General features: G+C 35.5%; 3 protein-coding genes across 5 annotated transcripts; all 3 read right to left on the minus strand.

Moving 5' to 3' along the window:
- Nucleotides 1-1,122: 1,122 nt before the first annotated feature.
- LOC111290469 (Transducin/WD40 repeat-like superfamily protein) lies at nt 1,123-9,479 on the minus strand. The gene is made up of 9 exons (XM_022881785.2): nt 9,272-9,479; nt 6,171-8,840; nt 5,982-6,085; nt 5,113-5,182; nt 4,014-4,826; nt 3,338-3,540; nt 2,385-2,508; nt 1,914-2,120; nt 1,123-1,506 (listed from the first exon to the last, which is right to left on the minus strand). Exons 1-9 carry the CDS (start codon nt 9,425-9,427, stop codon nt 1,363-1,365), a joined length of 4,491 nt encoding a protein of 1,496 aa, XP_022737520.2. The 5' UTR covers nt 9,428-9,479; the 3' UTR covers nt 1,123-1,362.
- Nucleotides 9,480-9,836: 357 nt separating this feature from the next.
- LOC111290470 (RING/U-box superfamily protein) lies at nt 9,837-19,765 on the minus strand. 3 transcript variants are annotated; one of them, XM_022881787.2, is made up of 16 exons: nt 19,446-19,765; nt 18,740-18,812; nt 18,469-18,534; nt 17,778-17,843; nt 17,457-17,539; nt 16,768-16,819; nt 16,610-16,681; nt 16,318-16,385; nt 16,180-16,228; nt 15,986-16,070; nt 15,799-15,900; nt 15,627-15,678; nt 12,580-12,631; nt 11,902-12,018; nt 10,975-11,826; nt 9,837-10,867 (listed from the first exon to the last, which is right to left on the minus strand). In XM_022881787.2, exons 1-16 carry the CDS (start codon nt 19,625-19,627, stop codon nt 10,094-10,096), a joined length of 2,745 nt encoding a protein of 914 aa, XP_022737522.1. In that variant the 5' UTR covers nt 19,628-19,765; the 3' UTR covers nt 9,837-10,093. The 3 variants fall into 3 exon arrangements, with proteins under 3 accessions (XP_022737522.1, XP_022737521.1, XP_022737523.1); XM_022881786.2 differs by having other exon boundaries at nt 15,627-15,681; XM_022881788.2 differs by lacking the exon at nt 17,778-17,843 and having other exon boundaries at nt 15,627-15,681.
- A 2,355-nt stretch (nt 19,766-22,120) lies between these two features.
- On the minus strand, nt 22,121-26,298 carry LOC111290437 (serine/threonine-protein phosphatase PP1-like). Its single transcript, XM_022881740.2, has 4 exons — nt 25,942-26,298; nt 23,683-24,242; nt 23,100-23,312; nt 22,121-22,491 (listed from the first exon to the last, which is right to left on the minus strand). Exons 1-4 carry the CDS (start codon nt 26,117-26,119, stop codon nt 22,477-22,479), a joined length of 966 nt encoding a protein of 321 aa, XP_022737475.2. The 5' UTR covers nt 26,120-26,298; the 3' UTR covers nt 22,121-22,476.
- Between the last annotated feature and the right edge of the window lie 55 nt (nt 26,299-26,353).

The raw sequence follows: 26,353 nt of genomic DNA on the forward strand, positions 1-26,353 counted from the left end.
GCCGCCGAACTGTAATGGAAAACGACAGTAAAATAATACAGTATATTTTGAACAAGATAAAGCTTTTCTCAGAGACCAAAAGCATGCTTTTATTTTGTCATCCACGGTTTATTCTATGATTCTATCACTGCAATCGTGGAAAATGATTGCTTTAATTCAATGAAGTAAATATCTTAATCTGGTATAAAATTTAAGATTTGTTTTATTGTTTTTGCTTATTTCTCCTATCACCTGCTACCCCTTAACAAATTATATATTCTAGTTTGTCATAATTCTAATTCAGGCTTTGACTAGTGAGAATAGATACAGCTGGCTTTGACTCTTTAATTTGTTGCTTAAGATTAGGTTTGAACTGGTCAGATCCTCGGAATTTTTGTGTACTGTGTACAGTGGTATAGATATTCTTGCTTGTAAGTTTAAACTACTGAATCCCCATGACTGGAAATTCATGGGTTTCTATTAACCAGCAGCAGTTGCAGAGGCTCCTGCTTACTTTCATCGGGCAAAGCAGCCATTGCACCCACAGAAGCTGCATTAATGCAAGTTGTGGGTTCGGAATGAATGAGAGTAATCGACATCAAATCATTGAAATAGTCATTTGAACCAGGACCACCGACAATGGCTCCGACATGTTGATTTGGATTTGGATTGTTAGAAGAAAGATAACTGGGGTAACCATCATTACACCCCACCTGGCTCGGGTGACCGCGGACGGGGATACAAGGGATAGAAGGAGAAAAAGGAAAATTGAAGAAAAGGAAGGAAACCAAGCCGAGCGGGAAGACTGAAGCCTGAAAAGTAGAGAGCAAGAGAGAGAGAGAGAGTGGTTTATATACATGGTTTAATGAGAAATGTCGAGAGTGGAATCACTTGATTATTAAGATTTCATGCCTACAACCAAATTATTAATCAATTTATCAAGAGAAGAGAAGAGTATCTGGAGAGGAAACGAAGATTCTAAAACAAGGATTAAATTGGCTTAAACCGTCATCTGGTTGGTCAAAATCAAACAGAAAAAACGGCAATATATGTGTAAGAAAATTGAATACAATGGGCAATTTAATTTTATGCTTTTGGATCCTCCATGCTGCTGAAAAACAATGTCACAACAAAGACGGAGCATATCAGTAACCACCACGTAAAAAAAATCTCATTAATTCAGCACTCTTATGTCATCAATAATACATGCACGATCTTCTGACCAAAATTGTTTGTACCAAACTTTGAAGCATTCAAGGGGCTACCTGAATATACATGGACCTTGTCTACCAGGAGAAAAATACATAGAATGTATGCATCCAATGCTGGACTGCTCAAGTTGGAATTTTCAAGGAAAAGTATTTCTTGCAGTTGCCAGCATGATTATAATGGGAAACTGCCTATCTCAAGGCCATGTCTTGTAAGCAGTACTTTACGTTCACCAATCCATTCGAGCCGGTAAGAAAGGTCAAGGTTGTGAATCAACAGTTTTAATCTGTCTGCATAACACAAAGTCCTAGCAGTCTCCTGCAGAAACGAAATAGCAAATGGTATTACACTTTCGAAGGAACAACCGCAAGAGCATTAATCCTATGGAAGTAAATCAAGTGTGGAGCCTATCATGTTCTCAATTGTCTTTTCCACCTTTCCTAAAAGCACATCCACGGCAGGGGAACAGGTACATAAAGACATCATTCAATAATGACTCAATACTCTTCTTTATTCTTCATCACACTAGAATTTTCCTTATATCGCCCTTCATCCTTATTTAAGTTTCATATTTATACCACACTATTTTCAAAAGTAGAAATTAAAAACCGTTAGTATTAACACGTCCTCGTATGAAGCATTTAAATTAATTGAATGAAAGGTAATAAATATCGTGGGTAAGACACTACTTGATAAAAGGGCTACTAATGGGGACAAAGAATTACCTGTGAATCGGCCTCCCCATCATGTCCCAATATGCTTCCCATTATGCTAGATCTTGAAGTGTCGGGCGAGAATCCCTCTCCTGGAGGAATGAATATCACTTTGGTGCAATGAACAGGAGCAAGATTCCGGCTCAGCTTCTCCCACCACACAGATCCCAGGGACCACCATCTGATCATCAGCCCATGTTCAGAGAAAGCTACCAACCCCTGCAAATAGTAGGATATTTTAAATGGTTGTAAAAACAGACACATCAGCACACCAAAGTTCACCCCCCCTAAAATGATAATAAACAAATGATAGAAAAGAGTAAAAGGAGAAGTGTGACTGCATAAAAACATTTCGAACATTTTTATAAAGGAATAGAAGCATAAAAAATTATTTAAAGATAATACCAAAGATGCAATGGCATTAGAAACCAGGACAAGAATTTGAATATCTGGTTATGGGGCCAATGGACTAATTAGATATACCTCTCCATCTGGAGAAAAGCTCAGAGCTGATATCACAGTAGTCACTGACGTTTCTGGTGCTCCTAAAAGCAGACTTGGCAGTCCAGGAGGTCCACTTGCATCCAAAACTTTGATTCTTGTCACGCTACAGAGAGGAACAAAAATACAGTACATTGAAGTTATTGTTAACTTCTTAGTTCATTCCTAATAGAAGAAATATGAAAGCTACTAAGATCAAAGAACATGTAGCAAGGAAGAGAACTGAAAAGACAGCAATAGAAGAACAGTTAACCAACAAAAAGAAAAACAAAGGACAAGATATTATTGTCACATAACCTTTGAATGCTACAGATAAATTCCTCACTAATCCAGATGAATAACGGAAAATAAACAAATCTCGAAAGCCCCAAATCCAGATGAATAGATCAGGGTAACTTAAAAACCATAATTACATTATTCTGTGTTTTTAGTACAATCATTTAGCTCTAAATGATGCAGAAGCCTCATGAAGAAGACGCCTGAACCTTAACTGGACACACAAAAAAAAGAAAAACAGACAGGCTATACTGAGAAACAATGCAATTCATATTTGATGGCATGAGTAATGCAAAGGCAACAATCATTCTATTGATCATTATGCAGTACAAATAAATAGTGACAATAACCAGTCAAGAGTCGTCTGATTCAGCTAGCACATTCGGAACAAGGATATCTAGCAAAAAACTTAATATTCAGCTTAAATTATTACAAGAATAAATGGCTGTCCCATTTTCACATTAAGCTTCACTGCAGTGCAAGTTTCTTCTCACAAGTCACAAAAACTTAGATAGGATAAAACCCTATTGAAAGAACATTGCAAAATTTACTTGTTAGATAAATTTTATTTTGTGACACATGGATGCAATGATCAAATAATATTTTTCTAAACCTAATTATAACTTCCTTAATTCAAATCTATATTTGATCTTCAATACCTTTGCATGTCATACACCCGAATGCTAGCACTGTTAATCTCCGCAATGGCATCACCAAAAGCCAATTTGGTTGAGCTTTCATTCATGGCTACCATAGGAAATACACGTATAACTTCTTTCAATGCTGTCATTGAACGTTGAAGGCAAGTTTTGCGCATGACTGAGTTGCCAGGGTCCATAGTTTGCAGGATGAAGTTAACCACCTGTGAGTCAGTCCAAAATCAGAATAATTCACGCTAACATTTCGGGCACAATAGTTCTGCAAAGTCTAATTTACCATTTAAGAAAGTAACCAGGATTCTTGACACCTGATTTAATAAGGAAAACCTGAAGTGATTCAGACTTCTGTGAGCAGGAAATACATGTTGACAGCCCATGAAGAATTTAAATTTATCAAAAAAGAAGCAACATGGACAGACAAAGAAATCAAAGCACAAAGCAGCAAATAAACAATTTTTCATGGAAATACCATGGGCAATAAAGAAACAAATACTATTGTTAAGACTATAGTATGTTGAAATATATCAACCTAGATATGCATCAGAAACCTGATCTACTAAACTTTGTTTTTTTTTTCCCCATGTATTTAAGAGTTAATCTATTTTTAGTCAAATCAAAATGAAGATACTAATATGTAGTTATGTACTGTGACTCACTTGGAGCAAGATATACTAACCTTATCAAGGTACTGAACCAAGTTTCTTGAAGAACCATGCACAACCCTGATCAGAGTCGTGAGAGATACCAGGTGGACAGGTGAATCGGATGCAGTAGACCAGATTTGGCTTTCTATTACAGTTAAAAACCCTAGAATATCAGCCATTGCTAGACTTGGAAGAAGGGTCCCAACTAAGGTCTCACGGATGGAACCTGGTACAACTGGATTTTGACCAGCTGAGTTGGCTGATGGGCTACTTACACACTCAATTTGAAAGAATATGTCACCAATTAAACGAGGTATCTCAGAGCCAATGCACGCCCTCCATGTACTCTCCATGCCTTCTGCAAGGAGCTCTGCTGCAGTGGAGCTATATTTTTCATTCATTGCCATAACCAACTTCACCAGTGGTTGAACAACTATTGTGGCAAGACTTGGCTTCACGAGACTAGGGTACCATATTACCAATGCTGCAGCAACAATGATGTGAGACGTCATTGCATCTTGACTTGTTCCCCCAACACAAGAAATCCAGTCTTGCATTTCATAAGATTCTAGCCATGCAAGCAGTTTAGCTTCCTCAACCTGAGAAGTCCCCTGTGTTTCCAACAAACGTTGAGAATTCAATCCAACTATAGACGTTCCTTCATTTCTTGAAATTTCATTTTCACTTTCTTCAATTCCAGTCAGAGATCTCAGAACTTTTGCATGCTGAGTTGCTTGTTGACTATACAGAGGAGCTGGAATAGCTCGTGAAGCAGCACAGTGAAATAAAGACCGTGCAGCCATTCGTACATGTTCACTTTCATCTTGCCAAAAGCTCACTAAAAGCTGTAAAGAAAATTAAAACAATCCGAGCATAAACACAGTGTTGACTATGACAATAATTTAGTAAATGAACAAGAAACCACATCAACCATATCACCAACATAACCAACAATCTTCTGCTATTAAGGAAACAATTAAAGGCACTTTGAAAATATAATTATGAAAACCTCAGAAGATAAAAAGGAAAAGGCAGACAAACTATGAAAGCATTGACAATTATAAATTATTACACACTTTTTAGCTCAGAATCAGAGATTCAAAGAACCAAATTATCAGTACAAGATGGGACCTGTAGTAAAGGTGGCTTTATATCTGGAAATTTGTCTGCGAAATTCCTAGTATAGAATGCGGCTAAGGCACTGCAATAAATTGTCAATAAAGGCAAAATCGTTAATTACTGCTAATAACTGCAAATGGCTGGTGACAACAAATGAACTATGCACGGAACAGTATTTAATAATTGCTCAATCAAATTGTCTGACTGTTAATCTTGTAGAGGAAAAATACATACTTAAGAAATATATCACCACTAACACAATACACAGGTAAATCATCATGCGGGCATAATCAGAAGCCAGACCAGACATCCAAGTCATTGAAGACTACTCCTATAGTCAGTGCTACCTTCTAGATTAGCCAGAATAAAGATAACTTAAAAGAGGAGAAGTTAATCTTCCAGTTAATATAATTTACCAAGACAGTATCATTTCATAGATAATGCATGGACAGGATAACTATTCACTTAAACATAATTGTATCCTGGACTGATAAAAAGGTAGAATCCACTTCAAGCAATATGCCCTTATGTATGGTCACAAAATGTAGAAACCAACCTTGAAAAGATCAACCTTTCTATCCAGAACAAAATCTCAGAATCATAACAATAAATATCTGCTAAAGCTTAAATTTTGACCAAAATACTTTATTTTGTTGACAGCTATTTGGACAGTGGTTAAACAAAAAAAAAAAAGGATTTTTGTTGCAAATCAGCTAACAGATTGAACTTGGTATAAATAAAAACAAAAACAAAAAACAAAGAGAAAAAGGAGATAACAAATATTTTAACAGGGCAAAGTAAATGGAGAATAATCAATGTAAAAATAAATAACAAAAGTTCATTGATTCTGTGAACTGCTTTTGATGGAAAAACTGTGCTACCTGCTGGCAGCAGAACTCGAGTGGGACAGGCTAATCATGTGTTGGGCAAGTGAAACCATTGTCAGTGACCTCATTGCACAAAACTCTGATGATGATTTCCAAAGCTGAAATGTTAATCAACAACTCAGGAGAGATTGGAACAAGTCAAATAGAAAACAGGCACCAATATCAACACAACCTCCAAAATACCTCAAGAGTTGCAGTAAAATCAGGAAATGTCAGCGTCAAGGACCCTTTATCACCTTGCAAACCAGATGATACTATAAAATCATTTGGTCTCTTCAGCTTCATGTCAGTAATTAATAACTCATCAAGCCCACAATCCACATCCCATAGATGCAAAAAGGACAAGCTAAACCGAACTAGATATTCTTCAAGCGACCTTATCCATTCATGCTCTTCTATGGCATCTTTTGAACTCCAATCAGTATTAAAGCCATCATCAGAAATCATATGATGGGGACTAAATACCTCACTTCCTTGCTGCTTGGTATAGCTACTCTCTCGCTTATCACTATCCTTTGCTAAAGGCTTATGCTTCTGACAAGGATTAAGCATTGCTGCAAGATCAAAACTCAGGGTGGCAATTCCAGGATATGGGCAAAAGCATTTTATGGGTTGCTTTCTGGTTTGAAAAACAAATGGTGTGATTGGGACTGCCTTTCCAGAATTCACTTTATTAATATTTCCTAGTGAAGAACTAGACCCAGTCATTTTTGACAAAGTGGCCCTACTTTCAGAATTATTTAAATTATATTGAGATAAGCTCCCATCTTCATGTATTGGAAGAAGTAATGAGGAAACTGAGGTATTTCCACAAAGCAAAGAACCAGAAATGGAAGTCATACTAATTTCTTGGCAGAAATGATCAAACATCGAATGAGAAGCAGTCCCACGAAGAACCCTCTCTCTAGCACCAGTCTTCACATCCCATATGTAGAGAACATCAGTGATATCAGAAATTCTGGAATGGTGCTGGCAGAGAGATGCAATATAACCTCTCGCACCATCCCAAACAACTTTTGCAGGATAGTTAGGATGTCCAGGAAACATTCTCTCTACCCTTAGAGTTTCAAGAGAAGTAAGAGCAATACAAGAGTCCTCTCCAACAGAGAGAAAGCAATCGCTCCAAGGGCGTTCAGTTCGAGTAGGGGGGAGAATAATTTGGCGCACTGGACCAACATGTTGGTGCATCACTGTAATGAGATTACCAGAATCAAGATCCCATATATGAATTGTGCAATCCATGCTTCCAGAAACTAAAACCTGACTAAAACTCCATCCTTTTGCAGCACCCACCATCCGATGTGCTGCCAGACATAGTATAGCACCAGTGTGCCCTGCAAATATTTGTTTGGATATATGAGAGTCTACTTCAATGCGTGGACTTCCAGCAGGAGAATCAAGCGCCCGAAACAAATTAAACCAAACAACTTGAATTTCACCGCTAAAGAAGCCATATACAATCGCAGAAGGAGCATAAAGATTTTCAGAAATAACCATGGAAGAAGATACAATTTGTCCCTTAGGGGCGGAATAACAACTATCATCTGCGTGTATTCTATTCATAGTTTCTGACAAAGAAACAGAGCTTTGAATAGATGTTAATTTGATCTTGCATCCACCCAAAGACTCATCTGAAGTCCATCCAAGAAAAGAAATGCCTTCTCCAAGCATTCTGCATACGTGAAAGAGCTTGCCATGATCATCAAGTTTCTGATGAAGTGACCAGAATGTAACACGTGGTCTCCACTGAAATGGATCTTCAACATTGAAGCAAACTGATTCAATGCGAAGAAGAATTTGGCTCAACTGGACAAAAGAAAATGACAACCTCGCATCAAGGGAGTAAGAAGCAGCAGGGATTTCACAAAGAGGCTCAGAATTAAATGTGTCATTTAAATATGATATTGCATACACAACTGCAGATCCTGTATTACTCCACACTAAAAAATTTTCATATTCATGGGCTTCACCAATTATTTCTGCATTCCCAGAACTGTTATTTTCAAGAAACTTACCCCCCGCTACATGTGATTGACCATAATCGCCTTCAATGCAAAGGACATTGTTCATGAAAAAAATCACTCCTATTGTAATAGCACTGCCCAACTGCCTAAATATAGATCGATCTTTTAATACAGTAGCAACAATATTCCTACATGTTGCAATTGACACAACTTGTCCAGCCTCAACAAAGCCCTCTTCCCATGTCTCTATTTCCTGCTGAGAAGAATTTCTCTGCAACCCAGTTTCATCCTGGCCACCTTGATGAGAGTCCTTTAATAAAGGAACCAATTGTAGCTTACCAAAGGAGTCAGCCATGAGTGAAAAATGTTTTTCTCCATCAACTGAAGAAACAACATCCATAAACCTCAAAGGCCCAATGGACAAATTCCCATGAAAAACAGTCTGTACAATGGTGAGAGTGTACGTATCAACAATAACAACAGTACACTTAGGACGCTTCCTGTTTTGAGATTCTTTATCCACTGAAATCTCAACCCCTTCAGCAGATTCCATCAAATGATGGTCAGGTAACTGGGCAGCATCAATAAGACAACAGCCTACACAAGCATATCTTTGATTCCAAGGCAATGTACGAATAATGGAGGGGCTGCCCACCCAAGGAGGCAGCTTTCTTCTACACCTGCAGTGGCCACTACTTCTGCTCCAGACGCACAACATGCTGTCAGTGCAAGCACTTATTAAGGCACCATCATGATCAAAGAAAGAGTTTAGAGCAACATTACTTGAATAATCTGTATTTGGTTCCCCGGATACTACAGCAGGACAACAAATGCCGAGATCAGCTATTGGTGCGGCATGACCACACAACATAGCAATTGGTTTAATTTCCTGAAAAATGGCAAAATTTTCGACCATCAGTCATTAAAATCAACAATCTGAGCTGTAACCTAACAAAAGCTGGATTTAGCACCAAGAAATTACATGAATGGATGCATCACATTATATCTTTAAATATAAAACCAAAAAACAAAAAGAAATAAACGCAAGCTCTTTGGTTATTCAATTGTATAATACACAATATAATAAGCAAATTTCTTCTTTAATAAAAAAAGAACTGAAATCGGAATTTTTTTAGTTATATTATCTTCATAATTTGAATAAAACTAGCTAATGAAACAAAACTTTAACTATTAATCACCATTTAGTTTAAGTAAACTAGGTATTTGATCAAATTAAATAACAACTAATCAAATCTAATTCAAAGAAAGAATGTCGAACTAAATTTAATATTGGAAATGAAAAAAGGAAAAGTTTGTTACCGAGTGAGAATCGGAGTTGGAGAGGTTCCACCAGAGGATGGAGCCATCCGATCCGCCGGTGTAGAGAGTGGGAGGGTAGTTGAGGGTGGCGGTGGCGGTGACTTGGTGGACCGGAGGCGTGCCTGACCATATACACGCCACGGATCGGCACTTCATGGCCCCGAGTTCGGCCGGGATGAGTGAGTTAAGCGAGTTATTTTTCGAAGTTGGAAAGTTCTAAGTTCTAACTTCTTATAAAGGCTAAAGACTAAAGACCAGGAAAAGCGCTCGGCCCACGATTGTGTTTAAATCTCTCCGAATCTCCCCGCTCGGTCCGTACCTTGTGGTTTACCGGTTGGATAAAAGCAAGAATCGGATGCAGTCCAACGGAAGTTTTAATCGCTCAGCTCGGGTTGAGATAGTGGGCTGGTTGGGTTTCCATTGCAAATGGGATAATGGACTAAGTATTAAAACCTTCTTAAAAAAGGAATAGCAACCCAGACTGGCCCCAAAATCCATACTCTGGTAACTCGTGCATCACAAATCCATAATCTAGATGGAGTTGTACAAAAAATGCCATCAAAACTGGAACAAGCACACACTCTCCCCATAACATGCAAACATGATAAACCAAGAAAATACAAGTCTACAACAAACACTATTAACTAAGAGCAAGCTCTTAAACCTTATCGGATACAGGTGACAAAACCAAGTATAGGCGAAATTGAAATCACTTTACAGCCCGGGGAGACACTGTACAATGACTGTGTGATACTCAAAATTGACCATAATGTTATATAGAGAGCTTCATCATATTCATTCCCCTTCCACACCAAGTCAACACTAACGCATCCCCCCCGACCTATCTGGCAGAACAACAGAACTACCATTCATGCCAGCAGTTTCAGTTATTGCATTATTTTGCATTTGAGGGACAGCTGGATTCCTGCTATTTGCGAGAAGCGCCTGCAGATGTGGTGGAACACTAGGTGAAGAGGTTAAATTTGCCTGTGGCCTTGCAGCTTGTGCTGATTGGGTGGGTTGAATCATTAACTGGCTAAGAGCTTCAGAATACGCTCGACCTGTGAGACTTCCTCGCATTCGGCCTGTAGGGCGCCAATTCTGCTCAGACACCAAATCAGCTGAGGTGTCAGCTCGTGAAGCTGCTGGTGTTAATCCACCCATGTTCAGTCTCTGCTCCACAGCTGAAGCCCTACTCCCATCAACATTTCCAGAATAAGATGCTGCTCTTGATGATTGGGTTTGAACTGCCACCATTGGGGGCTGTCTAGCCATTTGGGTAGCTCTCTGGGCAGCAGCCATAAATCTGGTAGGATTGCTATTCACATTGCCTGCTGTGTAGCCTAACCCAACTTGTGCAGCTCCTTGTTGAGTCTGTGTCCGTAGTAGAGGCGATGGTGACCGAATTAGACCTGGAGATGGGCTCCTGGGTTGAGACACCCTTGGGTTCAGTGCTTGTTGCAGGTGTGGGTTTTGGTATTCACCAAGAAGCCCAGAAGATGCTCTGTATGAACCTGGGAGTTGACTTGAAGCTGCAACACCAACTTGTTGAACTGACTGACCAGGAGCAAATAAACGTTCTTGCTGATTCCAACTCTGCATTGAAAAGATCATAACCTAAAAATTAGCATGAAAGCCTAGAAGAAGAGCATAAACAAGAGCAGACACATAATAATAATAATGATGATGATGATGATAGTGACCTGATGTGGATTAGCAGGGGATCTAGAAAACTGTGGCTGCCTCTCCATGTCACTGGAGACTGAAGGTGCCATGGACATGTTGGCCTGGGGAGGAAGTGGAGAACCATTTGTGCTCAAAGTATTCAGACTATTTCTTGATCTCTGTTGCAGGGTTGGTGTCTGAGACAGAGCTGGGAGGGCCTGAACTGCAATTGGTGTTCTGTTTAGATGTCTGGGTATGTGCTGCAATGTTCCATATTCATGAGTTGGCATTGAATTTATCAATTGTGACTGCTGTAACTGCAAATTACTAGCAGCTGAAACTTGATTTTGAATCCCAAGTGCTGTAAGATTAGCATTACCACGAGCCTCAGTTCGATTGGGTGCCGGAGAAATAGCATCAGAAAACACGGGTGATACTGTAAAATTTGACGGAGTAGACTCAGATATGCCACCAACTTGGGCATCTGTCCTAGCAGTGGAGATGCCAGACCCATGACTTGAGTAAAGTCCAGACCAAAAATCTTCATCCATATGAGAAGCAACGTTTTGATTAACTCCAACTGTGTTAGTCAATTCTGGTGTTATGGTTAATTTTGGAGCAGCAGACTGACTTTGAAGATTAGCCACCACAGGCTTCCTATCTTCAATTTCAATAGTATCCATTGCATCTACCTCGTCATCATCCTGAGTAAGATCCAGAACAATAGGAACGGCCTTAGCAGATTCTGGCTGCTCAGACCCATCTTTCTGGTAATTAAGAATCTTATCATGCAACTCATCTACATTATCATCATTATCCAACACAGCTTTCCATGATCCATCCGCAGAGATAATCACATCAGACACATCCTCTGATACATCTTTCAGCACCTGAGGACAAACCAAAAATTTAATAGAAGTAAAACAAGATATCATAAAGGCAAAGACAACTCCTTAGTAACTTGCCTTAAACATATTTTGATCAACACGGATGTCAGTGTAGCATACATGCTGATTGCAATGTGGGCAGCGCCAGGATGGTCTTCTAGAGTTTATGTCAACATAGTTATTGAAATCAAAGCACTACAAAATATAGAAATCAAAGACATTATAAACATCAGGAACAAGAAGAGATAGATCACCATATGAATAGCAGCAAGACATTAGAAAGTAAGAAATCGTTCTATGAAGTACTCGTGTCTATCTAATACATCTATAATAGTAATTTCGAATCTTGTGAGGACCTTCTCAATGGGTGAAAGAAGGAAAAAAAAAAAAAGGTACTAAAGTCTGGACAACCCAAAATCACAGAACCAATTTTATATTGTAAGTATATATTTTAAATCAGGCTTTTCGAATTGAAAGCAGGACATCTTAAAAGCTTCCATGTAATGGGGGCAACTGAACCATCTAAGCAAACAGAACCTGAGAAACATTAAAGACATCTTATTAAAGCACTTAAAGCACATGCTATAATGATAAAAGTTGGCAGACAGAGGACCGAAAGCAAAAGTTTGAAGGGAATAACATTCATCATAAGTAATTCAGCAATTGGTAAACAATTATCTCAAGTCAAGTACTGTAAAATTTCTTCAACAAGTTTCACAACTTGATTAATGCGAAAACACCTTAAGAAAGACTCACCTGAAGATGCTTACATGCATGCCCTTTGACAGGAGTTTTGATGCGTGTTCGGCTGTTGGAAGAGAGAGTCAATCAACAGAATTTCAATACATAAATGGAATTATAATGTCAAGATGAACTAGCAACTCTTAGTCCTCAAGAAAAATAAATGTCATAAACCATTTATAAAACATTTACAAATAAAAATAATAATAATAATAGAACACTAGAACCAAAATAGAATAATGAAGAAAGAACAAAACTGACTAATTGCATGCACTGTCCACTCAAAGTTTCGGAAAGGTGGAAAAATGGTGGTATAAAATTAACACTATGTTTGGATTGAGGGGAGAGGAAGGAAAGGAAAGAAAAAGAAAGGTAAGTAATGAAAACAGAAAAACCTTTCCTTTATTTGGATAAACTTTTAATATAAATAAAAAAAAAATGTGAAAACCCAATAACCTTTGGTTTCTCTTATAATCCTCACCTTTTTAATATCTCAATTTAGGGGAAGAAAAGCTAAGGAAAGGAAAGTTGAAAAATTTTTATTTTTATAAAAAGACTATTATATCCACATTTTTATTATGACATTAGATTTGATTATATAACTGATAATTTTTACAAAGATAATTTCCTTTTATGAGTATTTTATATAATATCACAGTTTATAAATATTTTATGATTTTTCAAGTCTTAATAACAAAACAAGCCAAATTATTGTCAAAATAAATTAAAAAGTTGAATTAACCACAAAATTAAGAGTAAATCAATAAATAACTAATATATCTTACCGTATTAAACATACTCAATTTTGTTCAAAAAGATTTGTTTATAAAAGTTAGGCAGTATAAATATATATTTATATATTATATGTTACTTTTTTAAAAAAAAAAGTTATAATTGAAAAAAAATATTATAATGATTTATTTCCTTTCCTTTCCACTATTTATCCAAACAATAGTTGTTAAAATTTCTTTCATTTCCTTTATTAATTGTAACTATCCAAACAAGAGGTATATGTACCATTTCCTTTAAAAAACTTTCCTTTCCATTCTTTTCTTTTCTTTTCTTTTTCTTTCCTTTATTAATATCTATCCAAACATAACATAAGTGAATGTAAAATAAATGTAAAATACGTAACAAAAGCCTCATTTCAAAGATGTATTCTAATTTTATATAAAAGAAAAGGTATTAATCAAAATAGTCAGGTGCAACTATTAACCCTGGCATTTATTTTGAATATATTTGCAAATAAATAACATCATGTAAGAACTATAACAATTAGGGTGTTAATTGACAAAAAGATCTCTGCCCCAATAACAAATATGTCGAATGTACGATAAATTTGCATGCCATGTCCTGATGCTTTTAAAATTTCATTTAAAATAAATAATCCAATTACAATAAAAAAAGGTTAACTTGAATTTGAAATAATGCCCATGTAATATGGGGTAAATACATAAACCCTATTGACAAAACCTCTAAAGTACACTTACCTCATTTTAGTTTAAGGGAGTAAATGATACACCAATATTCACAAGCTACTCGGATTTGACTCGGATAAAACTCAAATTCAACTTGACCATTGTTGAGTTAAGCTCAAGTTCGAGTAGCTCAATTCATTAAGCGAGCCTAGTTCGAGCATCTTAATGCTTGGCTAAAATAACTCACGAGCCTAATCAAGTTTTTATGTTTTAATATATTTTTTTATTATTTTACTCATATATATATATATATATATATATATATATTTGAGCTTGAGTTCGAACACAAAAAATCGAACTTGAAATCAAGCATGCAAATCGAACTTGTTTTTTATTCTATAAATGAGCCTAATTAAGCTAACTCAAGCAACTCAATTTTTATCTCAAGTCGAGCTCCTCGATTTTTATCTCAAGTCGAGCTCGTGCTTCTCATTGTATCGTCTCAGCTCGATTACACCTCTACTCTAGTTTGAAAATGCATTAGTTTCCCATTTACGCCATCCAAAGGAGTTAGTCAAACTATTAATAAAAGTTAAAATCCTAAATTACCCTTTATTCCTTAATCTTCAATAACTTCACAAATTCTCTCTCTCTCTCTCTCTCTCTCTCTCTCTCTCTCTCTCTCTCTCTCCATTTAGCTCCTCACTAGTCATTACCATCGATTCTTTCTCTCTTCCTACCACCTGATCCACCTCCATCTATATTCTCCATCCTTGCGTTCTTTTTTTTACTCAAAATGAACAGTTTAGAACCCAACAACAAAAAAACTAAGAAAAGTAAAGGGGCATTAGCTTTGGTGCTTCATTCACTGTTGATGGGGATTGAATTGAATCACTTGGGTAGCACCCAATTTATTGGAGTACCTTAGGCATGTACACTTTAATAGATTCAAAATGAGAAGAAATCTGATTTAGGTCAAGCTTTTGTGCAATGGATTTTTTAGTGTTTATGGTGAAATTTTGTAAGATTCAAGTTACTGTTGCCAGTTAAATGTTGCACTTCTGTTGATTTTGTTCGAAATTTGCTGTTGATAGTCTTGGTGTTGGTTAAGGTGACATTGGGTTTCAATTGCAGCCATTTCACTTAGAAAATCCATCACGTATAAAAGAGGAGAGAGAAAAGAAAAAGACAAGAGGAAAGGAATAAGAATTGTAACAAGTCCAATTCCTATAGTAATTTTTTATAGATTTCTGTTCTTTTCTCAGGAATTATGAGCCCTTTTCTCAAAAAAAGTTAATAGAAACATTCTAGTTAGTTCTTTCATTTTTAGGAGTTAATAGATCTTCAAGAAATATTTTCAATAATCTTTAGTCAAATTTGTTTATTATTGCTTGGTTAGATTAAATTAGATTCTTAACAATTGAAATTTTTCGGGTAAGTATGTCTTTTTACCATTGCAACTATATGTTGACTAACATTATGGGATGGTCCAGGGGGTAAACATTGTATTTTGAGACTAGAGGGGGGAAGTCTAATTTGAGATAATCCTTAGGGGGGTTTTTAGATGTCACGTGTAATATGATTGATGTACAATTGCATGAAGGGAAAATTCTAGCATGACAAAAGACAAGTATCATGGCTTACCTTATGGGACACTTGAGTGATATCCGTGATGGCCCTTCAATTATATCAGAATCTTCTGTACCAAAAGAAAGAGAGAAAAATTAACAACAATTTGAAACTCTATATAACAGGATGAAAACATCATCAGGACACAACAAAAATTTTCTCCTCTATCATATATCCTCATACATACCTGAATCTAGTGCAACATCACCAGACTGAACATAATCTGGTAGCATGGAAGGGTCAGGTGATGACTCCATACTCATGAAGGCAATCACTATGATGTAATGACCTTTTTCAATAATTAGTCTCTGTCAGCAAGCTCATGCAATAAAATTAGGATGTTTAGACAAAAAAGAAATAAGTTCATGTCATACCACAGAACCGGCCCACAGCTTGGAGAAGATTTGTCCCATATTTCAACATTGCAGTCACATTTGTTGGCATCTGAGGTCCCATATCCTGATATAGGAAACAGAGTAAAAGTGAAAATATTGATGACAGAATCTGCACCCTATGCAGTCTTAAACAAAAATAATCAATAAAGAAAATAATGGAATAGAAAACAAACCATTAAAACATTGGTTCTTCTCTCCACCCCCTTTCCGTTTAATAGAAAGCTGCAGAAGTAGAAAATTATCAGAAAAGATCCAACATGACCATTGGCACATTAGACAAAGAGAACAAGGAAACACAAAGTGATTCATACTTCACTTGTTGTGGACTTATAATACAAGCAGATGTCTCTATGTTATCTATTTGAGCTACGAATAACCTCTGCAAGAGAAACAAAAGAAAGAAATACAAAGTGAGACACAGGACAATTTCCACAATCATTGTTTTCAATTTAAGTCTAAACGACAAGAACTGCAGAAACGTCAACAGTCAAGAAGAGAAAATCCATAACTGGCAGTAATAATTTTTTCAAAGGAACTGTTTTCTTCCAAAAGTATCAGCCATCATCCAAAAATCAATATTTAAAGTAAAAAAGAAGTTCTTACAATTTTCTCAAGAGGAGAATGTGTTGCATTCTTTGATATATGGAAATCAATCACAAGTGCCCCATATCCAGGCTACAATGCAAAAGAACAAGATTAAAACATGCTCACATGAATATAACAATAGGGTTTATAATGATGGGTTAAAAAAAAAAAACTACCTTAGCTTCAAGAGAAGCGAGTATCTGCCCCATCTTCATTAATGGATAGAACCTAAAAAGGTGGGTTTATTCTCAAATTATTCATTAGCTGTAGCAGCAAAAAAAATTACTATTTCAACATCCAAATGTAAAGAGATGTTCTTATAACAGGTTTGATAATCAACACATAAAACTTTAGGAGATTGGCAACATGACAGTTCTTTACCTCCAATCGGAGCACATACGTTAAGTATAGAGATATTAAAAACACACAAATATGGATTCAACAGACAACAATAGCATGAACCACTATCGTTTAATTATTAAAAATAATACAGGCACCTGCCATGCTCATGGCAATAAGAAGGGGAGAGGGAGAAAAAGCCAAAGAACAAACTTGGCTTCAATTAATAATATGTCAGCATCAACATTTGATATCTGACTCAAATTTCTGAAGGTCACATCACATATGATATAATGGCAATTCAAAATCATTAGGAATATCTCCACTATCTTGCTTGGGCAGAATTAAAAATGAGCACTTATAGCAAAAATTAGAATTTGACATTAATAATGTTTGTCTATGGTGCTGTAGCCAAGCTAGAAGTCCAACATCTTTTGGTAAGTATCATTTTGAACAAAACATTAAACATGGAAATGGAAATACCATTGTTCTTGCAAATAAAATATAAATAAGTAAAAGCCCCTACCTTGACATAACTGCCAAAATAGTTGACAGTGAACCATCTAATCCATTGTTAATATCTCCTGGGCTGCAAAAGCAACTGCCCACCTAGATATGCAGAGAAACTACAATTAGCAACCCAAAGGGTTACACATCAATAAAGCCGGTCTATTGTAGTCGGTTTTCACCAACTTGTTAAAGCAGTATTTATGGGGCTCAAGGCCAGGGCCTCAAACCTCTACAATGGCTCATGTATCAGAGCAGTAACTATTTATCATGTAGCAAATTCAGATAACTAAGAGGAGAGAGCGAGAGAGAGAAGAAAAGCATTCGCTAGGAATCAAACCTCATTAGCAAGAGCAAAAAGTTCTTGACTCTCTTTATCCGAAAACCAGCTCATCTTACAGGCATTCTATCATGTACACACAAAGTCATCAAGAAGATGAACATAAAAGAATGTATTCAGTTTTAAACACAAAATCATTAATTCAAGACAAGCTAATAGATGATTCAGCATTAAAAAAAAGAAAGACATGTTAAGAAACATAGAGAAAAAATTAAGACAGGATTGAAGACAAATTAAGTAGAACAACCTTCCACTAAACCATAGGTGCTACAAACACACACAGAGGCATGCAGGCAGCCACGTACAAGCAATATAATGATGAATAGAAGTATACTGATTTAATGTGAACATCTAACAAGACTATAAATCTATAATACATAACACACCACAGTTCTGAGAAAGAGAAATCTAACTCAAATAAATCTCATAAATCAGGCATCCTATCTTGTCTTAAATTACAAAAACCAAATGATATTAAAAACAATCAAATATATAGGATATTATAATACATCTTTTAGCCAAGTATAACAGTAAATGAAAACCATAAAAGGAATTAGCTTCAAGAATCAAAATAACTGCCGATGAGCAACACATACAAAGATGTAGACCATTATTTAAGGTACCGATTAAGATTCAACTGATCACACAACCAGCAACAAAGATATACAAAGATGAAAGTATTCAGAAGTACCTTTACTGATATCATCAACACCATAATAGCCGCTTGCAAGAAGAGATCATTTCTGCGTTGGCATATCTATAAAGAAAAGAAACAAATGTGTAATACAGATTCATTGCCCATACAAAAACGTAATATTACAAATTCCATGCATTAGATGATGGAAGTAGCAAAAAAAAAAAAAACTATTAGCACTTCCTACTAGAAAGCGCTTGCAACCAAAAAAGCTAATGCTTAATATATTTAGATGTTAAAATTTAAGGGAATGCAACGTAAGCCATACCTGTTTCAACAATAAAGGTAACTCTTTCGCTTTGGCAGGAACCTCATTGTTGGCAATTGCATAATCAATGCCTCTGTATATTTCAAACAAATCCAGTCATATATCCAAAAAAGATTATGAAATGGAGAGTACCAATAAGCTCAAATTGTGTTCAAGTGGAATCAAATAATAGCGGCCAATGGTACGAGAAGCAGAGGACGAAAGCAAAATAAACAATGAACTCAAATACAGAGCTCATTCAAAACGAAATGGCAACAAATAACACATGCAAAAACAACTTCCATTTTCGAAATTTGAAGACCAAAAAAAGGATCAACCGCTTATAATTCTCCATAATCCCCACTCTTCTTGCATAGTTGACAAACCCTAATGCGAAAACACATCATGGAAAAGCAAATATAAATTCACTCCATTAATCATCAAATTTTTTCGAAACCTACAGGAAAAACATGGGAAATTAAAGCAAATTGAAGGGATGAAAAGAGAGCTAATATGAGAATTTACTGTCCATATTAGTTCAAAAAAAAGGCATGATTTCAATACCAAAGCTAAAACTCTAACCAAGTATCATTAAAATTTTGAGCAAATTAAAACCGTCAAAAAGAACAAGTAAAATGAAGCAAAATATAAAACGTACAGATATGGAGGTTTTTTTTTTTTTTGGCACAAAAGAATTGGAGAATATTTTTATATATAAGAAAAGTGCCTGGCTAGAGAGAGGCAGAGGCTGAAGAACTCCGAGTTTTGAGGCTGTCGACCGGGCTGAGTATGAGTAGCCAATCGCTCAGCTACTGCAGCCACTCGAAACGAGTTCACCATTGACGCCGAGATTTGCTGCCCCACTCCTAGTCCAGATGCAGTCGCCGCCACCGGTGGGATCGCCGTCATTTTTCTTTTCTACCAATGATGCCCACTAACGAGGGAAAAACAAATAAAAAGCTTCGTGTCCATCTTTTTTGTTTTTTTTTTCTGATAACCTTCTTGTCGCTCTTTTCGGGGGACTTTGGATTTTTTTGGTTGGGAGTTGGAATATTAACATAGGGTTCTTTTGGCTTTAATTACCGAAATGCCGAAGATTGGTGTGTGGTAATTTAGGATGAATTTCGTATCGGAGAGTCAATTGATGTCAATATGTTGCTTGCGAAGGAAGAAAACCGTTCGAATTGGTTATAGGTTACAGCTGGCAATTCTTACGTGGCAGTATGTTTAAACATAGGGTAAACTGTAAAATAGTAAATAAATAAAAATTTGGACACATGCGATGATCTAATTAAAAAAATATATAAATTACAGCATCCGCACCAAAAGTTTCGGTGATCCCACGACGCATCAGTACTGCCGATATCATTTTCTTTTTTTTTTGCCACAGCCGTTACCATTCTGTTTAGGGCTTCTAAATATATTATTCAAAATTTTCTTTATACTCCATCACTTTTTTTTAAATACCCATATAATAAATATTAAATTTTTCTTTTAATAAATTACAATATTATCATCTTTTTCCTTTTTGATTTTTTTACCTAATCGAATCTAATTTTTTATATTTTTAAAAAACTATTTTTTAATACAATATAATTTTTTAAAATAAAATTTTGAAAATTATAATATAATTGCGAAAATAAAATTTTTCAAAAATAAATTTCAAAAATCTTAAAAGTTTTTCGAATACACTAATAAATTTTCAAAAACTTTAAAGGTTTCTTATAAATTTTATTTTCAAGAAATTTGAATTTTATGAAATTTATTTCGTAAATCTTAATTTATTTTTGCATGGATTTAAATCAAATTAATTGAAATAAATCTTAAAATTTTACTTTTAATCAATGAAAGAGTTTAAAAAATATATAATTTTTGGATTAATTTGATGAATTTAAAGTTATTTTGAGTTTGAAATTGAAGAGATAAGAAAAGAGAATAAAAAAAAATTGAAGGTACGAAAGAAAAATCAATTATTGAAGAATAACGTGTATTTAATAAAAATAAAAAATTTAAATTTAAATTTGAGATATGTGTAGCAGCAGAATGTGTTTAGTAAAAATAAGGGGTGTAAATAAAATTTTCCCTTTTTGTTTAGTTGGCTGTTCATAATGCCTAAAATACCCTTTTGCTGGGTGACTCATCATCATGGCAACGGCCCACGGAGCGTGCTGCATTTTAATAATTTTATTCAAATTTATTAATTTTGATATCCAATTTTGATTTATGGGAAGCGATTAACTTACGTCAATATAAATTTTTTTAATTTTATATAATTTTTAATAATTGATTTTAATAAGTTCAATTTCAATAGATGACAGTAAACCATTTTTTTTATTTGTCTCTTTTATTTTTTAAATTTATTAATATCAATGTTTATAAAAACATGTAAAATAGTGTAAATTTTTTTTGTATAAATTGATCCCTCTCCGTATTCAATTCATATATCTATAATTCATATCTAATTCAATTTTATTAGAAATTAATTTAATATAATATTTATAAAAATATTATTTTTAATATAAATTATATTTTAATTGTATATAAATATAACAAATAATAATTTTATTAATTTAATATATATATAAACATAAAATTAAATAAATAAGATATATATTTATATATATATGTATATATCTCAAAATAAATTGAGATGAATTATTTTAAATCTGTTTACGATTTAAATTTCAATTCAAAAGTTATGCCCCTGTCAAATTAGAACGATAAAAAATTATAGATACAAATTATTTCCTAATCAACTGACTCTTTTACTTTCACTTTTATTTGTCTTTTGTACGAGAATGAAAAAAGTTTTGCTCAACACTATCTATGTTAGCTTTATTTTTTCTGTTTGCAAATCAAAGTAAACAAATTTAACTTCTAACCAGGCACATATAACAATGCTAAATATATATATATATATGTGAAAATTAAATCACTTCATTCTAAGACGAACAAAGCCGTGGTTGCCAACAATTGCTATCCCAGTGTGATCCCAATGCACAAGGTGGACGGCCAGACCTTGGCGAGGGTCATGACTGGTGCAAGAGAATTGTTCACCACCAGGAAGAAAACAAAAATAAACAAGTAGCTGACTGGAAGGATGGGTTTTACAAGATTGATCTGACAGCATGCTACGATATTCTCTTGGCGGCCATGTGACAGAGTTGCTGATATGATCAAAGGAAAGACGTCAGTAAACTTTGAATTTTAATGTTTATCAATTTCCCCAATATGCATGCATATAGTTAGTAGCTGCATCAATACTTTGATTTTATGACTTTGTGTTAAGCCAACTCATTAGTTGATGTGCCTGAAATTTATTCAGGATTTGCAGCCACTTGCTTGTCATAGGTCATCAAAAATCTCAACAGAAAATCATCCAACGAGGGATCCACAGCCACCTTGTTCATAATATTTTTTTGCATTCATTTGGAAGGGAACAACTACTCCAGTCAAAACTAACAGAAGCTGAAAAGTTATGATATGAAATGAAAGTGTTACCTACAAGAACTAAAATTCGACACACTGAAATCAGAATTCCATTTTACACAAGAAAAGAAAAATTCAGTGCCAATTGATAACTGGGTGCCTTGGCTCTTCTCATTTGCAATTCCAGTAACTCTACCTTCAGTTAACTCCTTTTGCATATAACAGTGATTAAGCCATGGCAGCCATCAGAATTTGATTCAACAGAACAAGGGAACGACACCATTAGTCATGCACTTTGGACTTTATGAATACGGACTCTACAGTCTTACTCAGCGCTTCCCACCCTGAAAAAGAGAAGGTAAATGGGGCAAAACTTGTTTAGCACCACAAAGCTAAAACAACATACTCCAGGAAAGAAACACTTGCACAGTCAATTGCATGCCGATTACAATGAACCAAACTGAGAAGAAGAAGAAGAAAAGATCTTCTCGGAAATGGATAATCTAATTAAAACTACAATTCCATCAATAAAAAGTGAACCCAGGTAAAGGGATGTCTTAAAACCGGCCAAAACTTGGTCAGCAAAGAGGATTTATAAGGAATTGACAAAGAAGTTATCAAAGGTAAAAGAAATCTTGACAGTAAACGGTTGAATCTCTTTCTCTCAGTGGCATATTTATTCATAGGGTCAATCTGTAATAATTGATCCATTGCCCAGGAACAGCAGGACGCAATCCTCAGATGAGTGGTGACTCAAATTTTAAAGCAGATAATCAATATATATTATAACACACTCACCTTAATTTTAATATCCAAAAGGAAGTCAAAATCTTAAACTTTGCATCACAAGTCTTACTCATCTCACGTTTAATGTGATGGCGTCTAGATAAAATATGTCAAAAGCCTGCAGAATGCATTGCCTTAATAGTTCAGAGTACCAAAGGTTTCTTACCTTGTGAGGTGGAGTTCCTGGCCTTATCGCATTGTTGGCAAATCCAAACTTTCCTTTCTTCTCTAAAGATTTAAGGATCTGAAAGGAACATGTTAAAGTATCATCCACGCTCATCATGGCACCTGCATTATCAAATTCACCACAGTAGTTTGGTGCAGAGAATATGGTCACCAATTGCCGCTTTGCAAAGAACTCATAACCATCTTCTACAACCTAAATGAAGCATAAAAACATTAAAAAAAAAGGAGAAAAAAATTTACAAGTCAGTAAGAAAGTAATACATGGATGCACATGTCTCTATTTTGGCAAGATACAAAAGTTAATTACTAGAATTTAGCCAGTGTGCCCACATTATTATATTGGCAGTAACAGGAAGCTTTCAGTTGCAGGAACATGGAGATCAACGCATCTGCTAACATGCAAAGAGATTATCTATAGTGATGCACTAAACTCTTCAGTTTTCACATATTTCCCACAATTGCCTATTATACTATCAGGTAATGCAAATTTAGCAAAGAAATGTGAAAGCTTCCATACACGTATGCTGTAAGCCAATTAGGAAGGTTAATGAAAATGACAATACCTGATGAGCTCGGCAAATGAGATCAAGTTCATGTTTCTGAAGGAATTCCGAAACTGTATCAGCCCCAAATGTATATGAAACACCCCTATCATTCTCTCCCCAGCCTTCAAGATCTTTATCAGGATCAGCCCAAAGAAGATCACAGAGAAGGCCTTGATCTGGCACATCAACAGGGCGAGCAATGTTCCGGATCTGATCCAATTTTTTCAAATCAGGAGATAATCCACCATGCATGCAAAGGATCTTCTCATCAATTAGAGCAGCAACAGGAAGGCAATTAAAGCACTCTGTAAATATCTTCCAGACACGAACACTAAACCTTCTCTTGCACTCATCATAGAACCCATACATACGGTTGATTGAGGCGCATTCATGGTTGCCTCTAAGGAGAAAAAAATTCTCTTTGTATTTGACTTTGTATGCTAGGAGAAGGCAAATTGTCTCAATGCTCTGCTTGCCACGATCAACATAGTCTCCTAGGAATAAATAGTTTGCTGTAGGAGGGTACCCTCCATACTCAAACAAGCGTAGAAGATCTGAAAATTGACCATGAACATCTCCTGCCAAAATAGTACGAAAGGAAATGCAGAATATTTACATTCTCAGTTTGTTAAAAATTGCTAAACCAACAGGAATTGAATTATATACATGCAAGCCAGCACATGCACAACAGGCATGTTTGTGATATAGTTAATGAAGATCAAGTTAGTGCGGTACTAAACATAAGATAAACTCAACTTCGAGAAGTCCAAGCCCCTTGAGGGCCAAAAACTTACCATATAGACCTTAACAACCAAATTAGAAGGCCTTAAAATTAGTGAGAGTGAGATCCTAGTTCCTATATAAGAAAATAAAAAGACCACAAAGAGCTCATTTAAGGCTAAATAGCTTCTGCAACACTCTAATGCTTGAAGGCCCACTAAAAACGATCACAAACTCTGATGAACCGTTTCGACAAATGTTGTAAGGATGGCAATAAACTTACTAGACACCCCACCAAACATGATTACAAAGAAACATTAATACTAAAGAGAAGAAAAGAATAAGACAAAAGGGAGAAAGTCCAGCTTTTTAGAAGGATGTAAAGAAACAAATAAATAACCAGGATAGTGCAACTTTCAATTATTATTTTAAGTTCAATCGAACACGAAGACATTTCAAGTTCATGCCTCAATTTAGAACCTTCCTACGATCACATTAGTCACAAAAGTTTCCCTTCATAGTATGAAGTTCTAACTTTCCCTTAATATCAAAGCGAAAACAAGACTTTCCAGAAATGTTGTTATTATTTCCCACCATGTGGGGGACACAATTACTTTAACTTCCCAATGGGAAAAAATGTCAACAACTCAAATTTCTTGTTAAATGAAATTTGTCCTGTGTCCACCAAACAGCATATACCAAAGTTCAATAACAAAAACTAGGATCAAAACACACTAATTGGTAACAAATACACATAATAACTTTTGAAAGTCTAAAGTATCTTCTCGTTATGTCATATGGATAATGCATGTCACATACAACTAGCTCTAACCTCATTGAGCCGAGTGACGTGCACAATCTATATATCTTTACAAAAAATTCACTCACTAATGATGCTTCCAAAGCAACAACCTAGAGGCCAACAGCCTTGTGGTCCGTTGGTATAGTGTTGGACTCTTAGTTCTAATGGTTAAGGTTCAATCCTTAAAAAATAAATAAAAAAAGGAGCAATAACCTAGAGTTGTATTACTAAGAAATACCGTATACACGTGAGATTACATTTTAGCCAAAAATTGTAGTATAATTAATTGCAAAACTCACATTTGAAAAACTGAGGCTACTAAACAAAGCACGTGCATAATTTCATATGCTGCAAAGACTTGCCTGGCGACCAAACCAATCAAGTGTATTGGTTGTTATCTCCCAGTAATGCATTGCCAACGACAATTCAACTAACAGTCTAATCCAAAACCCCTTAGACTACTTTTACTGCTCTTCACAATCTTCCTATTTTTTTTCTTTATTCCACCCTCCAAGTCAATAGAATCTTTTATAATTCACCTCAATAACTCTATTACAATCAGAAGCTAGAAATTTTGGTATAAATTTGCTAATATTTACATCAATAGATATTCAAGATTAACACATTAACTGATTACAATCAATTAAAACTACCCCTAAAGACAGCAATGAAAATACCCCCAAAAGAAAACAACAATCAATTATAAAAATTGTATCTACCAAGTAAAAAAAAAAATTTAAACCACTGATTATTACCACAAATCTTGATAGGAGCTTCAAGCTCAAGAAGATTAGGCTGACTAAGAAAGATCTCTTTGGAGGCAACACAAAGCAGCTTTATCTCAGCCTCCGTCAGCTGAACTTGCTTGGTAGTCCTCCCATTCTTGGCCCCCACCAGCCTCCTTATGATATTATCAAGCAAATTCTCGTCCATCTAAAAGAAAACCCTAAAAGAACAGCACCCTTTTTCTCAAACTGACCCAAAAAACAAGAGATTCTCCTTATTCAGAAAATGGATTTCGTCTGTTTGTTTTAGCTTTGCCGTAATTCAAAAAGCAGCAACCCACTGGAGCTTTTATGAGAGGAGAGGAGAGGAAACGAGAGTAGAGGGGCGGACGGGCCCTTCTGAAAGAATCCTTTTAAAAGTCTTTTTTTAGTTTTCCAGTAG

Source organism: Durio zibethinus, chromosome 11, assembly GCF_047325235.1.
Source record: "Durio zibethinus cultivar Kanyao isolate XHJ-2024 chromosome 11, ASM4732523v1, whole genome shotgun sequence".
In the NCBI taxonomy this organism is placed as follows: Eukaryota; Viridiplantae; Streptophyta; class Magnoliopsida; order Malvales; family Malvaceae; genus Durio; species Durio zibethinus.